We start from the raw sequence: 21214 nt of genomic DNA, 5'->3' as shown, positions 1-21214 counted from the left end.
TTTGGGGGAGGGGGCAGGGGCAAAGAGGGAGGGAGACAGAGGATCCTAAGCGATCCTAAGCGAGCCTTGTGCTGCGAGCAGAGAGCCAGACGCAGGGCTGGAACTCAGGAGCTGTGAGATCCTGACCTGAGCCTAAGTCCAAAGGTTAACCGACTGAGCCACCCAGGCACCCATAAATACATTTTTTTAAGTACAGTCTACCTCCCAACGTGGGGCTCAATCGCATGACCCCAAGATCAAGAGTCTCTTCGTACTCGTCCCACTGAACCAGCCAAGAGCCCCTGAAATAAAACCTTCTAAATTTTTTTTTAAGGTTTATTCGTTTTTCAGAGGCAGAGCATGTGGGGGGAGGGGCAGGAGAGAGGGAGACAGAATCGGAAGCAGGCTCCAGCTCTGAGCCATCAGCACACAGCCCGACGCGGGGCTCGAACTCACGGACCGCGAGATCAATGCCTGAGCTGAAGTCGGACACTTAGCAGACTGAGCCACCCAGGCGCCCCTTAATAGATATTAAGGCGCCCCTTAGATAATTTTTTTTTAATTTTTTTTTAACGTTTTATTTATTTTTGAGACAGGGAGAGACAGAGCATGAACGGGGGAGGGTCAGAGAGAGGAAGACACAGAATCTGAAACAGGCTCCGGGCTCTGAGCGGTCGGCACAGAGCCCGACGCGGGGCTCAAACTCACGGACCGTGAGATCATGAGCTGAGCCGAAGTCGGCCACTTAACCGACTGAGCCACCCAGGCGCCCCAGATAAATTTTTTTTAAAAAATGGAGACGCCTGGGTGGCTCAGCAGCTGGTGGCTCAGTTGACTCTTGTCAGAGTTGACATCTCCTGTCTGCTCCCATTGACACACAGGTGCGATTCTATCAAAATCCCAGCAAGATTTTTTTTTTTGTAGATTTAGGGAAGATTGGTACAGCAGGCAGGCAGCTTAAGGGGCACGCAGACCTTCATGCGATGTCCCTGTTGTGTCCCCTCTGGACACACGCACTGCCACTCGGGCACCAGGCTCCTCCCTTTCTCACATCCAGACCTTTGCTTAGCCAGGTCCCTCCTCCCGGTGCGCCCTCTGCCCAGTCCCCGCTCAGCACCGAGAGCCTCCCAGTGGCTCCCTCGTCGTCCCCCACTCCAGCGGGCCTCCCAGACTTCTTGGGGAGACCAGAGAGGCTGGGATTTCCCTAGGACCTGCCCGGCCCAGCACCCGCCCAGCACCTGGCAGGGGAGGGAGCTGGGGAGCTGACAGGAGAGAAAATTCCCCTGGAACCGGTTTCTCTGCTCCCTGGCCCAGCTGGGGCACCCACCCCGGGGAGAGGCCAAGGCCAAAGACCCGGGCCACCATGGCCTCAGCCCTAAGCCCACCCCGGGTCCCCAAACCCAAAGGCGCTCTACCTTCACACTACTACGAGAACTTTCTGGAGAAGAAGGGACCCTGTGACCGGGTAAGGCACTGCTGAGCTCCTAGGCGGCTGCACTTACCTCTCTGAGCCTGGATCTTCACACCTGGCCGAGGGGGCGGGGTGGGTAGAGGCTGGGGCCGGGCGCCTGCTGGGGGTGCTGGAAAAGGTTCTGCCCACCATCTGGCGGTCTCTGACTCTGGTTTCTCTCTTTCTCTGTGTCTCTCCCTGTCTGCCTCCCTCTGTCTCCCTCTTGGTCTCTCTTCTCTTTCTCTTGGATACAAACAGATCAGGGACTTCCCCCAGGAAGTGGAAAACCTTCTGGCTCCCAGGTCCCAGCCCCACAGTAAACTTGAGCCTCAGCTGCAGGGGGGGGTGGGAGGGTGGTCAAGGCCAGGAGAGGTAGCTGAGGGGGCCGCATCTGGCAGGACCAGAGACGGATACAAGCCCAGTCCCTCCTTCCCTGAGGCGCCCCACCCCCCACACTTGTCTCATCTTCTGCTACAACCCCAAACACCCACCCACTGAGTTCCCTGGCCACCCCCACCGCCACTGCGGATTGCGGATTGCGGTCCCCTCCTCCTTTCCTTGTGCCTCCAAGTGCCCACCCCCCACCGCCCCCCTCAGGCCTACACACCATCTAGGCCACAGGGGTCCCCACGTCTTCTTGACTCCCAGGCCTTGTGCAAGGGACTCTCCGTCGTTGTGCCTCGGTTTTCTCTATTACACAATGGGTATAGCAGGGCCGTAACCATGGTTACTAGAGAAGGGGTAGCCTTCAGGGGTCTGGGGTCCTGACTCCACAAGCACTGTTCACTGGTATTAACGCACCCAATTCCTTCAGCGGCCTCTGCGGTAGGTTCCTCTTTATCGCCATTTCATGGGTGGGGAAACTGAGGCAGGGAGAGCTTAAATACCTTGTGCAATGGTGTATAGTGGGTATAGGACAAAGCAGGTCTGACCTGCTGAGTTTAATCACTTACTGCTCTGCTCCCAGGGCCGAGCACATGGTAAGTCCTCAGTAAATGTCAGTTAAATGTATCTAATGGGTAGGTGGATGGATGGGTATGTCGATGGTTGGACAGACATAGAGACGGATGGGTGGGTGGGTAGATAAGTGGATGAACAGATGGATGGGCAGGCAGATGGACAGATGGACAGGTGGACTGATGATGGCATCAATATGAAAACTATCCTCATTATCATTACGGACTAATGAAAGTACCTCCTCCTCCCGACAGTCTTCCCGGATTTCCCAGCTGGAGGGCCTTTCTCCAGATCTCAAGGCCTAGGGTTTGTCCCTCTCGGGGTACTGATTACTCTTCCCTGGAAGATTTAGTATCTATGCTTTCTTTTTAGTTTTTAAACGTTTATTTATTTTTGAGAGACAGACAGTGTGTGAGTGGGGGAGGGGCAGAGAGAGAGAGGAGGGAGGCACAGAATCGGAAGCAGGCTCCAGGCTCCGAGGAGCTGTCAGCGCAGAGCCCGACACGGGGCTCGAACCCACGAACTGTGAGATCGTGACCTGAGCTGAGGGTGGACGCTCAACCGACTGAGCCCCCCAGGTGCCCGAGTATCTATGCTTTCTATATTCTTCTGGAAGACAACCTATTTAGAAACAGAAGCCATGTCCCATATGTAGTATTTTGCCTCTGCAACAGAACTGGGTGCAGAGTAGATGTTCGGGGAATATTTGCTGGAAAAAACCCAAACAAACCCATTCTCTTACCATCTGAGCTGTATCAGCCCCCTTGGACCACCAGAGAGTGAGGACGTTTATAATTCAGAATCCTGGGGGGAAATCCTGAATCGGCAACACTTCTAGAGTCCAGAACCTTGTGAAATTCTGAGACTGCAGACTCAGGCCCACAGGAGATCCCAATCACTATTTATGGGGTGGACAAGGAGAAGGGGGTGTATGTGTGCGAAAATGGGTACATAGATGGGTGGGTGGGTGGACGGTTAGTTCAACTTACTCCTGGATCTCCTACCTCTGTACACTGGCCAGGGGCGGGGCGCCGCTCTGCATTCCCCATTCCATCAAGGAGGATTCTTTGGTCCTTTCTCAAAGAACAACAGATCCCCAGAAGTTGGGCCATGGATGGGGAGGGCCTCCCAGAGAAGGCAACGTTCGTTCAAAGACCCAAAGCAGGTGATGAAGGAAACTGTGATGATCTGGGGAAAGAGTCTCCAGGCAGAGGAAACGGCCAGCGCAAAGGTCCTGAGGCAGGAGTGGGTGCCATGGAGGTACCCGGATTTCCCTTCTCACCTCCTTCTCTTTCCCTACCTTTGGTCCCCAGGATTACAAGAAATTCTGGGCAGGCCTCCAGGGCTGCACTCTCTATTTCTATAATAGCAATCGGGACTCCCAGGTAAGGAGGGGAATGAGCTGGTCGCCCCCCCCTCCCCGCCCCCCTCCTTTGACCTCAGGGACCAAGCACAGAGGGCGGGTGTTTCGGCCAAGCCAGAGGGCCTCGGGAGCCACAAGCCTGGCGCTCAGACCCCTGCTTCCGGATCCCCAGCACGTGGAGAAGTTAGACCTAACGGCACTTGTGAAGCTCACAGATGACCCACCCTGGGGAAGCTCCCGAGACCCAGGCACCCATTTCAGCCTGGTCCTCCGGAACCAGGAGATCAAGTTCAAGGTAGGCCCCTCCCTCCTTGTCACACTTACCACTAACACACACTAGCAGGGAGTCGCACGGAGGCTACCACTGGGTTGGTGACACTGGCCGAGTCACTTGACTTCTCTAGGCCTTGGGTTCTTCGCCTGCAAAATGGGACAGTACACAGAGAGGAGCCAGAACAGCACGCGAGCCACAAGGATGGACCCCCGGCCATCGCTCAACCTTGCAGCTAAGGTTGTCGAGCGCCTCCCGTGTGCCGGACATTCTCCTGGTTGCAGGGAACAGGACAGTTAAAACTCCTCACCGTTGTGGAGTTTGCAGTCGAGCGGGGGAGGCACGCAGTACACACTACAAGTGTGTAAAACATATCTGGAGGGGCAGATGGCAGGAGACGCTTGGAAAAAGTGCTAGGGAAAGGACGGAGCACGCTCAGGGTTACCATGTTAAACAGGGCGACCGGGGAAAGCCTCGCTGAGACCCGCAGGTGAGGGAACCAGCACGTAGATACCTGCGCAAAGGCTCGTGTGTGTCTGAAGAGCCTGGAGGAAGAAGAGGAAGAAGAGGAAGAAGAGGAGGGGGGAGGGGGGAGGAGCAGGAGGCTGCTGGGCAGAGGGAGGGAGGAGGGCAGGGAGGGGACAGGGCGTGTGGTGCAGGGCTTTGTGGGCCCTAGGGAGGACTTGGGCTTTTACCCCAAAGCAGATGGGAGCCCGGGGAGGGTTTAGAGCACTGGCGATACAGGATCTGATTTGTATTGTTTTCAAACTTGACGTAGTAACATTAAAGAATTCTATCCCACTTTCCTGAGGACTTATGATGTCCAGACGTCCTAAAGTAACCCGGGTCCCAACTCGTTTAATCTTCAAAAGAACCCTTGGAAAACAGTGACTATTATTGCTCGCTCCCATTTCACAGATGAGTTGACCGAGGCCCATCGCCACGGGCTCTTTTTCTGTCCCTCCGCAGGTAGAGAGCCTGGAGTCTCGGGAGATGTGGAAAGGCTTCATCCTGACGGTGGTAGAGGTAAGACTGGGTGCCTCCTCGGAGACCCTCTTTTCTCCTCCCACGCCACAGTCCTCAACCAGGCCCCCAGAGTCTCCTACACGGGTCTCACGCTGGCGGCCTCTGAGCCCAACGCAGCCCGCAGACGTCTTCTGTTTTCGCCAACAGTGTTAAAACTGTGAAAGTGATCTGCCATTATTTAAGAGCCAGGAGTTTTTGTCAACATTCCTGATGTCTGCTTTAGTCCTTTGTCCCCTGTCTGGCCCCGCAGCCTGTAGAGTTTTGAGACCCTACATTCGAGCATCTGATCTGTCCTTCCCCTCCCTGAAGTCTCTTCACCCCTGCCCTGAGGAGGCGCAGGGTCGCTCTGGAGCCCCCGGGCCCGGGTTCCCATCCTGGCTGCCTGGGCCCGCACCCCGACCTCAGGGTGCCCCTCGGAGACGGGGGCACCAGCCGCCCGTGCCCTGACGTCCAGGCGCCCTCGGGTGCCTCATCTCCCCTCAGCTCCGCATCCCGTCCAACCTGACCCTGCTGCCCGGACACCTGTACATGATGGCCGAGGCCCTGGCCAAAGAGGAGGCGCGCCGCGCGCTCGAGGTGCCCTCGTGAGTGCCCCGCCGGGCCGCGCAGCCCCGGGACGGCGGCGGGCGGAGGCGCGGGGCCCAAGGGGCGGCCGGCGGGGTCTGCGGGGAATCCCGTCTTCCGGGACTAGGTCCACGTGCCGGGGGCGGGGCTCCGCGGGAGGGTGTGGCCGCGCCCCAGGGGCGGGGCCTGCGCGGAGTGAGGGACGCGTCCCCCCCAGCTGCTTCCTGAAGGTGAACCGGCTGGAGGCGCAGCTGCTCCTGGAGCGCTACCCCGAGTGCGGAAACCTGCTGCTGCGGCCCAGCGGGGACGGAACGGGCGGCGTGTCGGTCACCACCCGCCAGACGCTCAATGGGTGCGCATGCGCGGCGCAGGGATGGGCGGAGGGACGCGGTCTCCGGGGGGCGGAGCCAGAGTTCGGGGGGGGTGGGGGCGTGGGATCCCGAGGCCGGCCCCTCCCCGGAATGGGGGTGGGGTCCACGCCTGGGGGCGGAGCCAAGGGCCGGACGGAGGACCCCTTTGGGGGAGTGGTTAGATCCTGAGGCGGGGGCGGGACTCTATAGGTGAGGTCAGACCCTTGGGTGAGGATGGGCTCTTCGGGGCGGAATCGGGGCCGGGTCTGGACCTCCGGAGCAAGGAAGAAATCAAACCCAGGGGTGGTAACCAGCCCTTTGGGCGGAGTCAGGACTTGTGGGTGGAGTCATAGGCCGGTCTTCCCCTTGAACCAGGGTGGTTGAATCAGGCTTTGGAGGTCCACTTTGGGGGCGGATCAGAGCCTGGCCCTAAATCCTTCTTTGGGATAGCCAGGTGAAGGGTAGGGCCACATCGAAGGCGGAGTTAGAACCCACGGGCGGGGCCTCCCGGAGGTGGAGCCATCAGGGCGTGGCCCTCCACATCGAAGGCGGAGTTAGAATCCACGGGGCGGGGCCAGAGGAGGGGCGGGGGCTCCCGGGGGTGGAGCCATGAGGGCGTGGCCCTCCTTAGGTGCAGTGCCAAGACAGCGGCGGGGTCTTCCTGGGGGGCGGGGGTATGCAGTCAGTAGAGGGCCTGATTCTCCCGGGAGAGTCACGCCAGGTCGGGGCACGGTCAGTGTGCGGAGGACCAGGTTAGCCCCTCCGTGGGGGCGGAGCCAGGACGAGGGGCGGGTTCCTCCTGGGCCTGCGCCCGCCCCCTCACTCACCACTTCCTGGGCAGGTCGTCGGTGGTCCGGCACTACAAGGTGAAGCACGAGGGCTCCAAGTATGTGATCGACGTGGAGGAGCCGGTGAGCGTTGGGCTGGGGTACGGGAAAACGCAGGGTGGGGGTCTGCGCCCCTTCCCCAGCAGCCCCAACTGCGACCTCTACCCGCCTCCAGCTCTCCTGCGACTCACTCGACGCAGTGGTCAACTATTTCGTGACGCGCACCAAGAAATCGCTGGTGCCCTTCCTGCCAGACGAGGACTATGAGAAGGTGCTAGGTGAGTGCGGCCTCAGGGAACTCCGGGAACCCAGTACGTGCCTCTCCCTCCCCTGCCCCCACGGGGCACCCCTGGGTCAACCCCCAGCCGCCGCGCCTCCTCTAGGACCACTCTCTGTTCCAGGCTACGTGGAGGCGGATAACGAGAACGGCGAGAGTGTGTGGGTGGCACGCGAGGCCCCCGCGCCCCGAGCCCCAGGTGATGCCCCCGCCCTGCAGCCACCGCTGGGCCATAGTGCAGAGAGACCTGGGACCCATATGGCGCCGCCCCTGTCCAGTCTTGGACCCAGAGTTACAAGGACCCAGAAATCACCCAGACCCTGCCCTCCGGGTTGTGGAGGGGGGGGACAGAGCTGGACACACTTCCAGCCCTGTGGGGCTGAACCTGGGGCTGAAGACAGCGGTGCCTAGAGTTGGGGAGAGAAAGGGGGGAGGCTTCCTGGAGGAGGCGGTGTTTGCTTAAGGCCTCAAAGGATTTCAGTAGGTTGAGATGGGCAATGGAGGGGACGGAGGGCTCACCTGGACCGACATCTACCCAGAGATGGGAACCGGGGTGGCTATTGAGAAAGGGGTGGGGGGGGGGGGGCGGATCCCGTTTACAAGGCGGGAAGAAGATGCTAGGAAGGCCTCTGGGCTGAGCAGACGCTGGGGGCCCCTTGTGCACAGTGGGCACGAATGTGCACACATACACACGTGAACACTCACAAACACGAATTGCGTCCACCTGCACAAGCAGCTCACGTGCAGACACGTGCACGGACAAGGGCTCCGCACACGCACGAACACTCGTGTCACACGATTCCCGTCCTGCGTGGCGCACATACACATACCTTAAGCCACAGTCACGTGTGTGGACACGAAGGCTCACTGGCGAGCACAAATGTGGACACGTACAGGCACGTGGGTGCACACGCTAACGTAGACAAATACTAGCACCCTCGCGGGTGTCAGGCCCGTATCCACGCATTCGGGTGCGTGTACAAACCCTCTGCCTGTATTTGACTATGCAAATTCACTCGGTGTGCCAGATTATGCGACACAGGGACGCAGACACCGACTCCTGGGTGAGCGTGTGTAAGAACCACGCACGCGCAGGGTCACACGCGTGAATCTAGCAACTGCGTTTCTCACCAGGTCCCGCGCCCCCCTCGGGTGGCCCCAGGCAGCTGCCTCCCGTGCCCGTCACACCTGTGTCGAGCCAGAACAAGCTGACCCCACTCCCGAACGAGGACGAGAACTACGTGATCCCCATCGCACACACCCCAGCCGCCACCTACGTGAACGGGGACGGTAGGCGGGCGCGGGGGGGGGAGACGGGGACAGGGGAGGAGGCTGAAAGGTGGACGTGACGTGACGTGCCACACCTTTGTCCACACAGTGCCTTCCCCTAGTCGGCCAGTCATCCGGAAGCCCAAGAATGTGGCAAAGGTTCAGGCAAAGCCTCCAAAGCTACCAAAGCCACCCGTTGTGCCCAAGCCAGGTAGGGGTCCCGCCCCCAAGCCCTTCCCTTGTCCGGTGGAGAGCCGGCCTCAGTCCCTCCTCTGCCCCCTCCTCCAGAGCCCCAAGGCCTCCACGGCGGCCTGGCCAAGAAACCGGTGGTCAACTCAGCGCAGGCTTTCTTCCCCACGACAGGTGAGGCGTTTGGGGGTCCGTGTGGCCGGTGACCCGTGCTGTCACGCGGGACCCACACTCCGAAGGGCCCCACGCTTGGCTTAACGCTGTGCGGTCTTGAAACCCCTCAAGGCTTTTGAATAGATTTTCATTTTTCACGGGGCCCGCAGATTCTGCGGGTGGGGTGGGGGGGACAGCGTGGGCTGGGGACCCCTGATGCGGCTGAAGTCCCCCCGCCCCCCCAACCAGGCCTGGCGGATTTGACCGCCGAGCTGGAAGAGAAACTGCGGAGGAGACGGGCGCTGGAGCACTCGGCCGGCCACCCTGGGGACCTGTGAGCCAGAGAGGCGGACCCCTCCTCCCAGAATAAAAGCTCAAGTGACCCCGGGGCCTCTGCGTCTGGCCTGGGGGGGGGGGGCGGGGCGGGAGGCAGTGAGGGTCTGGTAGACGTCTGCCCACAGCTGGCCCCACTTAGCAAAACCTGCCACCCGGCCCTACAAGAAAAGCCCATTTTACAGCCAGGAAAGCCGAGGTCCAGAAAGGTTTGGGGCACACTCAGTGCCACCCAGCCCCAAAGGACCATCAGCACGGCCTGGCCAGTGATTGACCTTTATTAGGACGCGAGGTGGGGAGGAGGGCCCGCCCCGGGGCCCGCCGCTCCCCAGTGGTGACCCCCGCAGGAGTTAAGGCTCCAAGCAGCAAGAGAGGAAAGGGTGCTGGCTGAAACACCCGAGGCCTGGGAGGGCCCCCCTCTGGATCAGCCGGGCGGGGCGGGCGGTCCAGGCGCCTAGGTGAGGCTGGTGTTGGAGCTGCTGGTGGCACTCCCCCGCTTCTGCAGGCAGCGCACGGAGCTGGGGACCTGCAGGCCCGTCGTCACCTGGAAACTACCGCACCACACCTGGGGCACAGGGGGAGGGGGGCAGGCGGGCTCAGGAGCAAAGCCGGCACCCGGCGCCACCCCCCCCCCACCCACCCCGATCCCCGCCACGGAAGGGTTCTCACCGTGAAAGCGGGCAGCAGTGGCTGTGTGAACTTGGCCTTGAAAGTGTGCAGCAGCTGTTTGGTCCGGGCGTTGTAGAAGGACAGGAGGCCTGGGACGGAGGCAGAGCGACAGGGGGACCGATCAGGGGATCGTGGCGGAGGCGGGACGGGGAGAGGCGGCTGGGGACGCGGCCCGGGGCGCGGGGGTCACCTTGGTGGAAGTCACAGTGCACGCCCAGGCAGTCGGGCACGGGCGCGTCCAGCACCTTGGCCTTGTTGGCGTGCTTGGCGGTGAAGCTGGCCTGCAACCAGTTGTTGACGTGCAGGCACCAGGACGCGGCCGTCTTGCCCAGCTGCTCGAAGCGGCCCAGGCTGCGGTAGGCCACCCCCACGCCGAACGCCTTGCTGTCCGGCTCGAAGCGCACCTCCCAGTAATGCTCCCCGCCGTCGATCAGCGTGTCCCCTGTGGGGCGGGGTGCAGTCGGGTCCCGGGGGGCCTTGCGCCAGGGGGCGGCCACCTGGGTACCCCTCAGTCCTCGGCCGCGGCTTCCGGGCCGTCCCCGGGCCTCAGCCGCCTCCTCTAGATGCTCCGAGGGCCCGGATACTCGCCAAGCCTCAGCTCATCCTTTCGGGTTCTCTGCCGGTGCAGGCTACTCGTTCCAGATACTTCCAGGCCTTGGAAGCTTCCTCCAGAGCAGACAATTCCTCCCCGTGTTCAGACGCCAGATCACCCCCAAACCCTTGCGCCTGGCGGACTCCCAAGTGTTCCCGCGGGCCTCGAATCCCACCGGAGCGCAGAGTCTCGCCGGCGCGCCGGGCCCCTCTCCTACTGCCCTGTGAATCTAGGGTCTCCCCGGACCCCCAGCCCCTGGTGGAGGCCAACTTCCTCCAGGCCCGACTGCACATCCTCTCCTGCCCCCGCCTCCCTCACGGCCCACGGCCCTCTCCCGTCTCAGCTCCTCCCCGACCTCAGCTACTTTCCCAACCACAACCGGGCTCCGTCTTCCCAGAGGCCCCGTAGCCCCCTCTCAGGTGTCAGCCACTCTGCAGAACCCCCACCCCTCCCCCTGCTTCCTCCCCGGACCCCACCTCTCGCCAATCTCAGATGCTTTCGGGAAAACCCAGCTCCTCCACAGAACCCCAGCTTCTCCTCAGGTCTTGGCTCATCCCCAGGACGCGGCTACTCTCTAACCCCGCCCCTGCCCGGGTACTACTGACCGCACTGACTCCTGCACCGCCCCCCCCCCCCAGCCTCTTCTGGGAGCCCCCTTCCGGACAGCGACGATCCCCCTGAACCCTGGTTCCTCCGTGGGCCCCATTCACTCCATCGCTAGCTGTCTCCCACACCAGCGACTCTCTCTGGCTCCCCCACAAACCCGGCTGCCCCGTAGGTGACCATTCTTTCCAGCTACTCCACAGACCCCAGGATGCCCCCTGGCCGACCTCCAGGCCACAGCCTCCACAAGTTCTGCCCCCCCCACCCCCAGGAAGCCCACCCCCTCCCCCCTCCCCCCGGCCGGTCCTCAATTCATCCAGCACCACATTATTGGAACCATTCCCAGAAAGCTTTGTTGGTGGCTGCCTCAGTTTCCCCAAGCAAAGGAGTTCTCTCCACCCCCCACCCCCCACCATCAGGGCCCTGCCCAGAGTGTCCCCTCTGCCCTCCTGTCTTTGCCCCTCCTTACCCAGCACCGTGTAGGACTCGGCCGTGAAGCGATCCCGGCCCCCACGACCGGAGGGCATCCTCTTGGGAGACGGCACGCCTCTGTGAGTGACAGGGACAAGGCTCAGAGCAGCCCTTACTGTCCCCACAGGAGGGTTTCCCTGGCCCCCACCCGCCGGCCGCCGCGGTCTTTCTGTCAGTCCTTCCCAGGACTTGGTTCTTTTCACATACTGGGCCCCTTCTTCCAGAACACGCTTCCTCGTCTGGAAAACTACTCAACTGTCAAAACCCAGTTAAAACTCTCTTCTTGGGGCGCCTGGGCTAGCCGGTTACGCATCTGACTTCGGTTCAGGTCGTGATCTCATGGTTCATGAGATCCAGCCCCGCGTCTGCTGTCAGCGCAGAGCCCGCTTCAGACCCTTTGTCTCCCTCTCTCTCTGCCCCTCCCCTACTTGCACGCACTCCCCTCCCCCCACCCCCGCCCCGGAAATGAATACACATTATAAAAACAAATCTCCTCTCCCTTCTCGGGCTCCCTCCTTCCACCCCAGCCTTGACCATGCTGGGCTCTGGGTGTCCCTGCCCCGTTTGACCTCCTCCACCGGAAACTCAGGGAGGCCAGGGGGCAGGCTACCTGGCGGGGGAGTTGACGGGAGACGCCGTGCGCCCCTTGCCGTCCTTCTCGCGAGCCTTGATGTCCTGCACCTTCCCGCCCATGGCGTCCCACTCCACGGAGAGATCATCCACCCGCAGGTTCTGGTGAGATGTGGACGCGTCCAGGCGGAACATGAACGCTGGGGCCGGGCAGACGTGGGAGTCACAGAGATGGGGAAACCCGGAGAGACACAGAGAGAGAGAGACAGAGAGACAGACAGTGACCAAGACAAACCATGTGACAGGGACGGAGAACAGAGAGCGACAGCAGGGACTAAGAGAAAACGAGAGAGGTTGCCGGGCTCAGAGACAGACGGATACAGAGCGACAGGCAGCAGGACACCAAGAAAGACAGACGGGGCAGAGCCGAGGGCCAAGGGAGGGAAGGCTGAGGGCTTGTTGCCTGAGGGTCCCCTAGGTCTGGAGCCATTTTCAAAGCACTGGTGGTGTTTCTGCTGGAGGGTAATCACAGGAAGGGGCCCGGGCTATAGCACGACAGTTAGGCTAGACTCTAGAAAGTCCTCCTCACAGAGCACACAAAGGTGTTGCTGCAGGAGAGTAAGCTCGGGCTTCACTACTGATATCCCATCCCCAATTCTAAGAGCGCTTATCTACTTTTTAGGAGAGAGAAAGAGAGAGGGAGGATGTGTGTGTGTGTGTGTGTGTGTGTGTGTGTGTGTGTGTGAGAAAGAGAGAGAGAGTATAAAACCCATCCAGGTATAATGGGCTCAACTGCAAAAGCAAAACACCATGGCAGGTGTATATTAGACACTCAGGTTAAGGAAGCTACTGGGGACTAAGCTCCGAGCTTCCTGGCAGCCAGAGCAAAAAGAGTCACAGAGCCTCGATTAGAAGATGCTTATTACACACCAGTACCTGGGGCCCCAGGGCGAGGGGTTATGGAGTCACAGCCAGGGTAGGGGTGGGAACCAGTCACCTGGTGTCTCCAGGGTCACCGACTCGGAGAACTCGCCTGCAACTGCCTTATTACAGGCCTTCACACGGAAATTCATGTATTTCATGTCAAACTTGAGACCTAGGAGCAACAGAGGGATCTCAGCGTGGCGTGCACTTTGAGCAAAAGGCTACAGGTCCCTGTGTCCCACGGTGGTCCCAGTACTCATTCTAAGGAGCACCTTGCAAACGACATCTTATCCCTGAGACACCATCCTTGCCCTCATTTACCTGTGGTACTATGGGTACTTGGCTCCGCCTCCAATCCAGACTGGCCAATCAGGATGCTTAGGGACACAGTAACAGCGATTGGTTCAGGAATGGGCACGTGACCCAAACTGGCCAATCAGAAACTTCCCTGGGACTTTGGGCTGGTATTATAGGGAAGAGAGTTACTGTCTGAGGCTGGCCAGCCGGGAGGAAGCTCCTCTAGGGAAAATCTGTCAGTGCATTTGGCAAGCCTCCTTCAGAATGTCGCGTCCACACGCAACAAAGGCAGGGAACAAAGGCGAACCAGCCATTTGATTTGCTGGAACCCCTCGATCTCCCCGTACCTGGTTACTTAAAGATATTCCCTACTTCTAGGATATGTCCCCCGCTTTCTTTCTTTCTTTTTGGGTTCGTTTCTTCCAGTCTTCAAAAATAAAAAGCAGCTACCCAGTTGTCCTTCCCCTCAAGCTAAACCTCTTTGGAGAGCTGTCTACACCCTCACCCCTTCTCTGCTGCCTCGCTCACTCTCCCTCCTCTGGCCTTTGTCGGTCCCCCACCTCGCAGGACCTCCTGGCTGACCACTCCTTCCCTCCTGGAACATTCTCTCCTTGGCATCCACGGCACTGTCGTCTCTTGGCTCCCCCCTCTGTTTGTTCTCCCTAGGTCTTCTTGGAGGTACTTCCATCCTCAACACCCTTAAATGTCAGGGTGACTCTGTCTGGGGCTCTTATTCGTGTCACCGTGCCCCTGTCCCCTTCTTGCACCTCAGACACCATCCGTCCACCAGAGCACCCACTGCCCAACCCCTGGCTCAGACCGCATGCCCAGTTGACTCCTGAGTGTTCCCCCTGGGATGCCCGTCCTCTGATCATCCAAAACAGTACTCAGCGCCCCCTGCTCTAAAACCTCCCATAGCTCCCCTTTGGCCCATTCTTCCTCTCACTTGTCCCCACAGATGTTGTTCTCTCCGCAAACCTAACTTAGTTCCGGACACAAAGGCTCGCAGTGCTCACCTTAGCAGCATGGAGACTAAAATTGGAATCACCCAGGGGTCCCTGGGTGGCTCAGTTGGTGCAACAGCTGACTCCTGACCTCGGCTCAGGTCATGATCTCACCGTGCGTGAGATCGAGCCCCGCGTCGGGCTCTGCACCGGCAGCGTGGAGCCTGCTTGGGGTTCTGTGTCTCCCTCTCTCTCTCTCTCTCTCTGCCCCTCCCCCACTTGCTTGAGCTCTCTGTCTCAAAATAAATAAGCTTCAGAAAAATAAAACAAAATTGGAACGATATAGAGAACGTTAGCATGGCCCCTGCAGAAGGGCGGCATGCAAATTCAGACATAAAAGGCTCAGCGCTCTGGCCTCTGAGCCCTAGATCAGGCTGTTCTGCCTAGAAGACTCCTCTCCACCCTCCCCTCCTCTGTCGGGCCTCAGCCTGGCTGCCACCTCTTCCAGATGCCCACCCAGACTGTCTCCCCCTTGTCCGGATCCCCTTCCCAGTACATTACTCAGCAACACCACCTACTGCCCCAGAGCAGAGATTACCAACCAGAAGGCTCAGCTTCTGAAACCTGGCACCCATGTGCCTATGGGCGGTCTGGACTCACTGTGTGCCTCAGTTTCCTATTCTGCAAACTGGCAATCGCAATGCCCAATCCCAAGCAGGGGTCACATGAGGACGCGATGAGTCGAGGCATGTACATACCAAACGCTAAACCAAACCCCTCCCGACTTGTCCAAGCAACGCAGACGACAAATGACGACACGGGTTCGGTGCCTAGATGAGAGCATTCGTCCCTATGGACATCACACGCCTTTCAGTGGATTCAACGTCCTGCCCTGCGGAACGCACTCACTAGGAATGTTGCAAAAGGCAACAAGAGGGGGGTGGCGAGGGGGTGACGCATCAGGAAGCCTGGGAGGCGACAGACCTCCACGCTGACCGCGGTGGCCGGTACCTGAACTTGCACACGGGACGAAACCGCATACGGGCGTACACACGCGCGCGCGCACACGGACGAGGGCACGTAGCGCCAGCGAAACGCGGACCCACGAGGCTCCTGTCTGTTCCTTGGTTTAGATATCGAGCTACAGTTACGGAAGCGGCTACTGGCGGATCCTGCTTCGGGTTCTGCGTCTCCTGCCCCTCCCCCACTTACGCGCTGCCTCTCCGTGTCTCTCCAGAATGAATAAGTGTTTAAAAAAATAAAATAAATAAAATAAAAACAAAGCCGGGGGGGGGGGGGTGGGGGGGGGAGTGAGATATGTTTGTTTTGATTCCCATGCAAAGGATAATAAACCAGTAGCTTCTCAGGCCCTTTTGCTGGCTGCTGGCTTTTCTTTCCTGCAATTAGCATGCTCATTAGTAACCATGCATGCTAATTACAGATAAAGAACAGGCTGATTACAGCCCAAGAGCTGTAGCGACAGTTATCTTGTGGGCACGGCTCTCCCCGCCACTGAGGATTTCCTCCGGCGCAGACGGCTGCTGAAACTCATCAGGGACCCCCGATTTTACCCTTCTGGAGACACTCCCCTTCCGGCTGGGGGGAATCCCCACGCTTTCTGCTTTCTTACGACTGCCAAGGAAATCCCCCAACGCTGGGAGGATGCCAGCTCCAGGGCGGGACTGTCGCCAGTCTTGCTCACTAGGGCAAGGGCAGCACCGGCAGGCGCTCAATGCCCGGAAATGAATGAATGAACGCTGCATAGGAGACGCGAGACGCCGATGGGGAACGCCTTGCCTCCCCGGGCCTCAGTCCTCTCATCTGTAAACTGGCGGTGAGACGCGTGTCCGTTGTTCGTTACGTGTGGGGCCAACATTTAGCACATAGTAAGCCCTCCGGAAACGGCGCGGTGCCTGTCATCAATATCGTTTTTATTATTATCGCTTCGTTACTCCTGATCAGCCCAGCGGGGCCCCCAGTTGATGGGGAAAAGGAGCCCGGAGGGGGCTGAGCCCAACGGGGCTGGGGGTAGGGGGCGGGGTGGGTGTCAGCAGCAGGGCTGAGCTGCTTACCGGTCAGGGTGTACTCCGTCTGCCGGATGCCCTCGATGACCATCCACGGCTGCTCCTCCTTGAGGCGGGGCGGGCCCTCGAAGTTGGTCCGCCTGTACTCCAGCACGTAGTGGTCGATCTTGCTGTCCTCGTCCGGCATGCGCCACACCAAGGTCACGCAGTTGTCTGCCACCAGGGACTCGGCCAGGTCAATCACAGGGGCGCTGGGCACTGTCCAGGACGGGAGGGGGGGGGGAGGGGGGGTGTCAGGTCCTTTGCCTGCAAGGGCGATCTTACGGAAACCTCACCCGCCATTTAGGCCTTCTTGGGGGCCTCCTCTGGAGCCCAACCTTGGGAGCGGGGCCCCTCCGGGCACTGGGGCCTGGGGGTGGAGCTTCCACAGGGTTTCACCAGAGTGGGGTGGTGGGGAAGAGCTTCCTCAGGGTTCAGCCAACAAAGGCCTGGGCCTTCTCGGAATACCACCATTTCAGGATAATTTCTAGAATTCTCTCATAGGGGCACGGCCTTTATGGGAGGTGGGTAGGGCTTTTCAGGACCGGGCCACCAGGAGCGGGCTTCCTCATGGCCCCCCCCACACAGGCAGGGTTATCATCAGGGCCCCACTCCCAGGGGCGGGCCTCCTCGTGGCCCCACCCACACAGGCAGGATATCCTCGTGGCCCCACCTCCCGGGGCGGGCCTCCTCGTGGCCCCACCCACACAGGCCGGTTATCCTCGTGGCCCCACCCAGGCTGGGTATCCTCGTGGCCCCACCCACACAGGCAGGATATCCTCGTGGCCCCACCTCCAGGGGCGGGCCTCCTTGTGGCCCCACCCACACAGGCAGGGTATCCTCAAGGCCCCACCCCCAGGGGCAGGCCTCCTCGTGGCCCCACCCACACAGGCAGGATATCCTCGTGGCCCCACCTCCAGGGACGGGCCTCCTGTGGCCCCACCCAGGCAGGGTATCCTCGTGGCCCCACTCCCAGGGGCGGGCCTCCTCGTGGCCCCACCCACACAGGCAGGGTATCCTCAAGGCCCCACCCCCAGGGGCGGGCCTCCTCGTGGCCCCACCCACACAGGCAGGGTATCCTCAAGGCCCCACCCCCAGGGGCGGGCCTCCTCGTGGCCCCACCCACACAGGCAGGGTATCCTCGTGGCCCCACCCCCAGGGGCGGGCCTCCTCGTGGCCCCACCCACACAGGCAGGGTATCCTCAGGGCTCTACCTCCAGGAGCGGTGCCTTGGGGATTTCAACGCCAGGTTTACCCCAGCCTTTCTCAGGCTACCCTAGACTCCTGGGCCATTTCCCTGAAATCCAGGCCGGGAGAAAGTTCCCCTCTCACCAGGTAGGAACTTGAGTGCCTGCAGCATCCTGCGCTCCTGTGCAAAGTCCACCATGAGGTGACTCATGTTGTCGCTGACCTTGGCTTTCAACGACAGCCGGAAGGCAGGCGCCATCGTCACACTGCAGGGAGGAAGATAGAGGCAGCCTGCCGGCAGGCATCTCAAAAGGGCCCAGGCCTCTGCAGCGGGCGCGGGAGACCCAGTCCCCTTTGTTCTGGTTCAGTGCGCTGGGCCAAGGGACCCCACCTTCACACCAGGGGCAGGGCACTGGGGTGGGAACCAGATCCCGGCATCTTACCCATCTTTGATTTGCTTGGCAGCCTAGAAAAAGGGACGGAATAAAATTCAAAGTGTTGTCTTCATTGAATCAGAAAGCCACTACACAGACAGGAAGACTGAGGCCCAGAGTGGGCCATTTGGCAAAGTCCCCCACCACTGGGGCAGAAACACTTGGCTGAGCCCCAAAGGGATAGGGGGCAAAGACAGGCTCCTACCCCCACCCCCAGTGCCCAGTATATACAGCTGGCCAATTCGGCAGATAAAAATGCAGGGTGCCCAGTTACCTCTGCGTCTCAGATAAACAAAATGATTTTTTAGTATAAATGGGCCCCATTCAATATTTGGGACATATACTGAATATTTCATGGGATATATTATATTCAAAAATTATTCATTATTAAATTTAAATTTCAGATCAACCACAAATAAGTTAAAAAAAATTTTTTTTTCAGTTTATTTATTTTGAGAGAGGAAGGAGAGACAGAGCACAATCAGGGGAGGGGCAGAGAGAAAGGGAGAGAGAGAATCCAAAGTAGGCTCTGCCCTTTCAGCACAGAGCCCGATGTGGGTGGCATTCGATCTCACGAACCGCGAGATCATGACCTGAGCCGAAATTAAGAGTTGGATGCTCAACCGACCGAGCCCCCCAGGCGCCTTCAACCGCGAAGAATTTTTTAGTATAAGTATATCCCATGTGCTCTTTGGGACATACTTCTGAATGCTGCCCGGGCCACACTTACACTAAAAAATCACTCACGGTTGATCTGAAATGCAAATGTAACCGCGTGTCTATATTTTAGCTTGTAGTCCTACCAGTATGGCTTCTGAGGCGCCCACCTGAGGGAAGTCCTCGCTGTCCGTGGCCTGCAGGGTCTGGTTGGCCGTCTCCAGAAGCTCCTCTGAGCTCTCCAGGGCCCGCGTGCAGGCAGCCAGCTGGTTCTAGGAGTAGCATGGCATTGAGGGAAGAGACACCTCACCCCACTGCGCCAAACCCTCGCGGTCTCCCCCGCTTTGTGGGATCGGGGACACCACGCCTTTCTCCAACTCCAGGTTGCGGGCGTGGGGAGGCTGCAGGGAAATCGGGGCTCACTCCAGGCAGCACAGCCGAATCGGCTGGGGAATCCCTTTCTTGAAAACTCACACGCCCAGACCCCACCTGAGCCTTGGGGCCCCAACTTCTCCCACGCTGGGAAATCTGGGATGTTAGGAAGTTGTCCGGGAGGTTCTGATGCAGCCCCGGTGCCTCAGTTAGAGTCCTAGACCCCCTAGGGGCTGTACGTGGCAGGGGTGGGGGGGCTGGCAAGAGGCCATGCTGTCAGATCTGGGGACCCGTGGGAGGGGCTGAGAAATCGGACGCGTTGGGTGAGGACAGGAGGGGAGGAGCAGCCAGACGTGGATGTGGTGAGGGAGAAGGGGGTGGGGGTGGGAGCAGGGACCGAGAGGGAGAGCAGGTGGGTACACGGATCACGGCCAGGGAAGGGGCAGAGCAGAGGCCAGGAAGCAGAGGAGGTGAGGCCAAGGCCACTGGGGTGTCTGTTCTGGATCCGGGAGACACTCGGGGGCACCTCCAAGAGGCGGTGTGGGAGGAGGAGCAGGTGTGGAGGGAGACCCTGAGGCCAGCTGGGCTCTGCTGAGTCTGAGGGGTGCAGTGGGGGCGGGGGTAGGGTCTGGGTGACGGTCCGGAGCGCCCCCCCCCCCCACGCCGCCCCACCTGCAGCTCGTAGGTGCGGCTGGCACGGTCCTGCTTGATCTTCATCAACATGCCCTCCTTCAGCTCCTCCAGGAGGGAGAAGAGGGACTGGAACTCCGCCTCCAGGTCTTCCTGCACCTTGGTGGAGTTGGCCTTGGGGAGAGGTTGTGGGGTCAGGACGGCCAGGATCGGCCAAAGCCCAGGCTCAGACGGGGACACGGAGGCCCGGACGCGGCAGCCGGGCACAGTCCGACGGGCATCGGCGGCAACAGGCTGGCTAACTCCCGTGGCTGCCCCCCACCCCCCCCCCCAGCCCTTCTGGCCCACGAACTCCCCACCTCCTTCCGTCCCTCCTGCAGAGGGGACTTCCTCACCTCCACATTTAGCAGCATTTGCTTGAGGGAGTAGATGAAGCTTTGAATCTCTTCATTCTTCACAGCCAGCGTGGTGATGATCTTCCGCAGAGCCTCCTGCCCCCGCCCGAAGCAGGCACACGCCAAAGCCGGTAAGCCCCTCGGCCAGGCCCGGCACACACACCCCCCCCCCCCAAACTTGGGGCTCCCCACTCCGCCTTCCTGGGATCCAGGAGATGTGGGAGCCACCGTGCCAGTGAGCTTGGGCACCACCGTGAGGCAGGCCCTGGGCGAAGCTCTGGCCCTACCTCCCCTCGCCTGGCACGTGCCCATTTGACAGGGGAGGAAACTGAGGCTCAAAAAGAGCCTCTGGGGAAGGCGCCGACCCTGGGCCGGAGCCAGGTCGGCCTCAGCACAAAGCCTTCAACCTGAGGGCGGGGCATGATCTGGGGTGAGGGGCCACCTTGGGAACAGGGATCGGGAAGAAGAAAGGAGGAACCTGGGAACGCGGGGCCAGAGGGCCCAGGCCACTGGGGAGCGGGGCAGGGAGGTCTGGGGGAGGGGACGGAGAGAAGAGAAGCCGCGTGGGAGGATCCCGCTGGGGCCTGGAGCCCTGACCCGGGCCTCCCACGGGAGGGACCCCCTCCTGGCCCCTCTTCTGGGGGTGCGGGATCGGTGGGATCACCTGTGCGGAGCCGGAGCGGCGTCCTCAGGGGCGGGGCGGGGCAGAGACCGGACACCTGGTCCGCAGTCCGCATGGAAGGCGTGGGGGATGGGCCAGGCTGGGGCTGGGATGCTGGGCGCCGGTGGGGGGCTTGGAGGGGATGCGCCTGGACCCGGGCCAAGATGATGAGAGGTCGGGGCGACGGCGGGGGGCGGGGGGTTGGGGTGCTGGGTCCCGCACTGGGGGGCTGGATCCCGGCGGGGTGGCGGCGGGGGTGGGGCCTCGGCCGCAGAGCAGCTGCGGGGGTGGGGGTGGGGGGCGCTGCGGCAGCACCTGGTCCCCTCCCCTGGTCCACCCCCGCCCCGCCCCGCCCCGCCCCGCTCCTACCCTCTGGTCCTCCATGGCCGCGGCCCAGGTCGTCCCCGGCCCGGCCCGCGGGCCCCGCTCGCTCTTCTGGTCCTCAAGCCGCCTTTGCCGCGACCACGAGCCAATGGCCCGCCGAGCCCTCCCCGCCGCCGCCGCCGCCGCCGCCGCCGCGCCCCCCGTCAGCGCTCCATCACTGGCCGCAGCGCGCAGGCGCGCCCCCCGCGGCAGCCTGGGAAACGTAGTCCTGCGCTGGGGTCGCTGAGAGCCGGGACCCCCCCCAGAGCGGGGGGGCCGACGCCGGTAGCGATGACGGAGCTGGCGAGAGCCCGGGACTGGGAAGGAGCTTGCCTGGGTTCGACCACCCGGGTGGTGACCTCGAGCCCATCCT

The 21214-nt window shown here is 60.9% G+C and overlaps 2 protein-coding genes and 1 non-coding gene across 8 annotated transcripts; 2 read left to right on the top strand and 1 right to left on the bottom strand.

The window, feature by feature from the left end:
• The first annotated feature begins 1339 nt into the window (after positions 1-1339).
• STAP2 (signal transducing adaptor family member 2) lies at positions 1340-9058 on the top strand. 3 transcript variants are annotated; one of them, XM_042927395.1, is made up of 13 exons: positions 1340-1444; positions 3700-3771; positions 3922-4044; positions 4990-5046; positions 5530-5630; positions 5828-5962; positions 6802-6871; positions 6963-7065; positions 7189-7263; positions 8199-8354; positions 8443-8544; positions 8622-8696; positions 8925-9058. In XM_042927395.1, exons 1-13 carry the CDS (start codon positions 1343-1345, stop codon positions 9011-9013), a joined length of 1260 nt encoding a protein of 419 aa, XP_042783329.1. In that variant the 5' UTR covers positions 1340-1342; the 3' UTR covers positions 9014-9058. The 3 variants fall into 3 exon arrangements, with proteins under 3 accessions (XP_042783329.1, XP_042783331.1, XP_042783330.1); XM_042927396.1 differs by lacking the exon at positions 1340-1444 and adding an exon at positions 3477-3551; XM_042927397.1 differs by lacking the exon at positions 7189-7263.
• Positions 9059-9404: 346 nt separating this feature from the next.
• Positions 9405-20910, bottom strand: FSD1 (fibronectin type III and SPRY domain containing 1). 4 transcript variants are annotated; one of them, XM_042927391.1, is made up of 13 exons: positions 20848-20910; positions 19818-19913; positions 19465-19596; positions 18591-18692; positions 17773-17795; positions 17474-17595; positions 16151-16360; positions 12911-13009; positions 11954-12113; positions 11342-11421; positions 9868-10119; positions 9678-9766; positions 9405-9573 (listed from the first exon to the last, which is right to left on the bottom strand). In XM_042927391.1, the coding sequence occupies exons 1-13, from the start codon at positions 20860-20862 to the stop codon at positions 9463-9465; spliced, it is 1491 nt and encodes a 496-aa protein (XP_042783325.1). In that variant the 5' UTR covers positions 20863-20910; the 3' UTR covers positions 9405-9462. The 4 variants fall into 4 exon arrangements, with proteins under 4 accessions (XP_042783325.1, XP_042783326.1, XP_042783328.1 ...); XM_042927392.1 differs by having other exon boundaries at positions 11342-11442; positions 11978-12113; XM_042927394.1 differs by having other exon boundaries at positions 11978-12113.
• LOC122214676 lies at positions 14386-14488 on the top strand. Its single transcript, XR_006200053.1, has one exon. It is a non-coding gene; the product is annotated as a U6 spliceosomal RNA (small nuclear RNA).
• Positions 20911-21214: the final 304 nt, after the last annotated feature.

Source organism: Panthera leo, chromosome A2 (assembly GCF_018350215.1).
Source record: "Panthera leo isolate Ple1 chromosome A2, P.leo_Ple1_pat1.1, whole genome shotgun sequence".
Taxonomy (NCBI): domain Eukaryota; kingdom Metazoa; phylum Chordata; class Mammalia; order Carnivora; family Felidae; genus Panthera; species Panthera leo.
This window is presented reverse-complemented; position numbering and strand designations above follow the sequence as displayed.

What these genes read in the sequence shown, in the direction of transcription:
- FSD1 (XM_042927391.1), bottom strand. An exon ending in GCCGCACCTACGAGCTGCAG is followed by an intron (nt 18,693 to 19,464) that starts GTGGGGCGGCGT and finishes TGCTACTCCTAG; the next exon opens with AACCAGCTGGCTGCCTGCAC. An exon ending in GCCAAGCAAATCAAAGATGG is followed by an intron (nt 17,596 to 17,772) that starts GTAAGATGCCGG and finishes TCCTCCCTGCAG; the next exon opens with TGTGACGATGGCGCCTGCCT.
- STAP2 (XM_042927395.1), top strand. Translation starts at nt 1,343, where the DNA reads ATGGCCTCAGCCCTAAGCCCACCCCGGGTCCCCAAACCCAAAGGCGCT. An exon ending in ATAGCAATCGGGACTCCCAG is followed by an intron (nt 3,772 to 3,921) that starts GTAAGGAGGGGA and finishes CCGGATCCCCAG; the next exon opens with CACGTGGAGAAGTTAGACCT. An exon ending in TCATCCTGACGGTGGTAGAG is followed by an intron (nt 5,047 to 5,529) that starts GTAAGACTGGGT and finishes ATCTCCCCTCAG; the next exon opens with CTCCGCATCCCGTCCAACCT.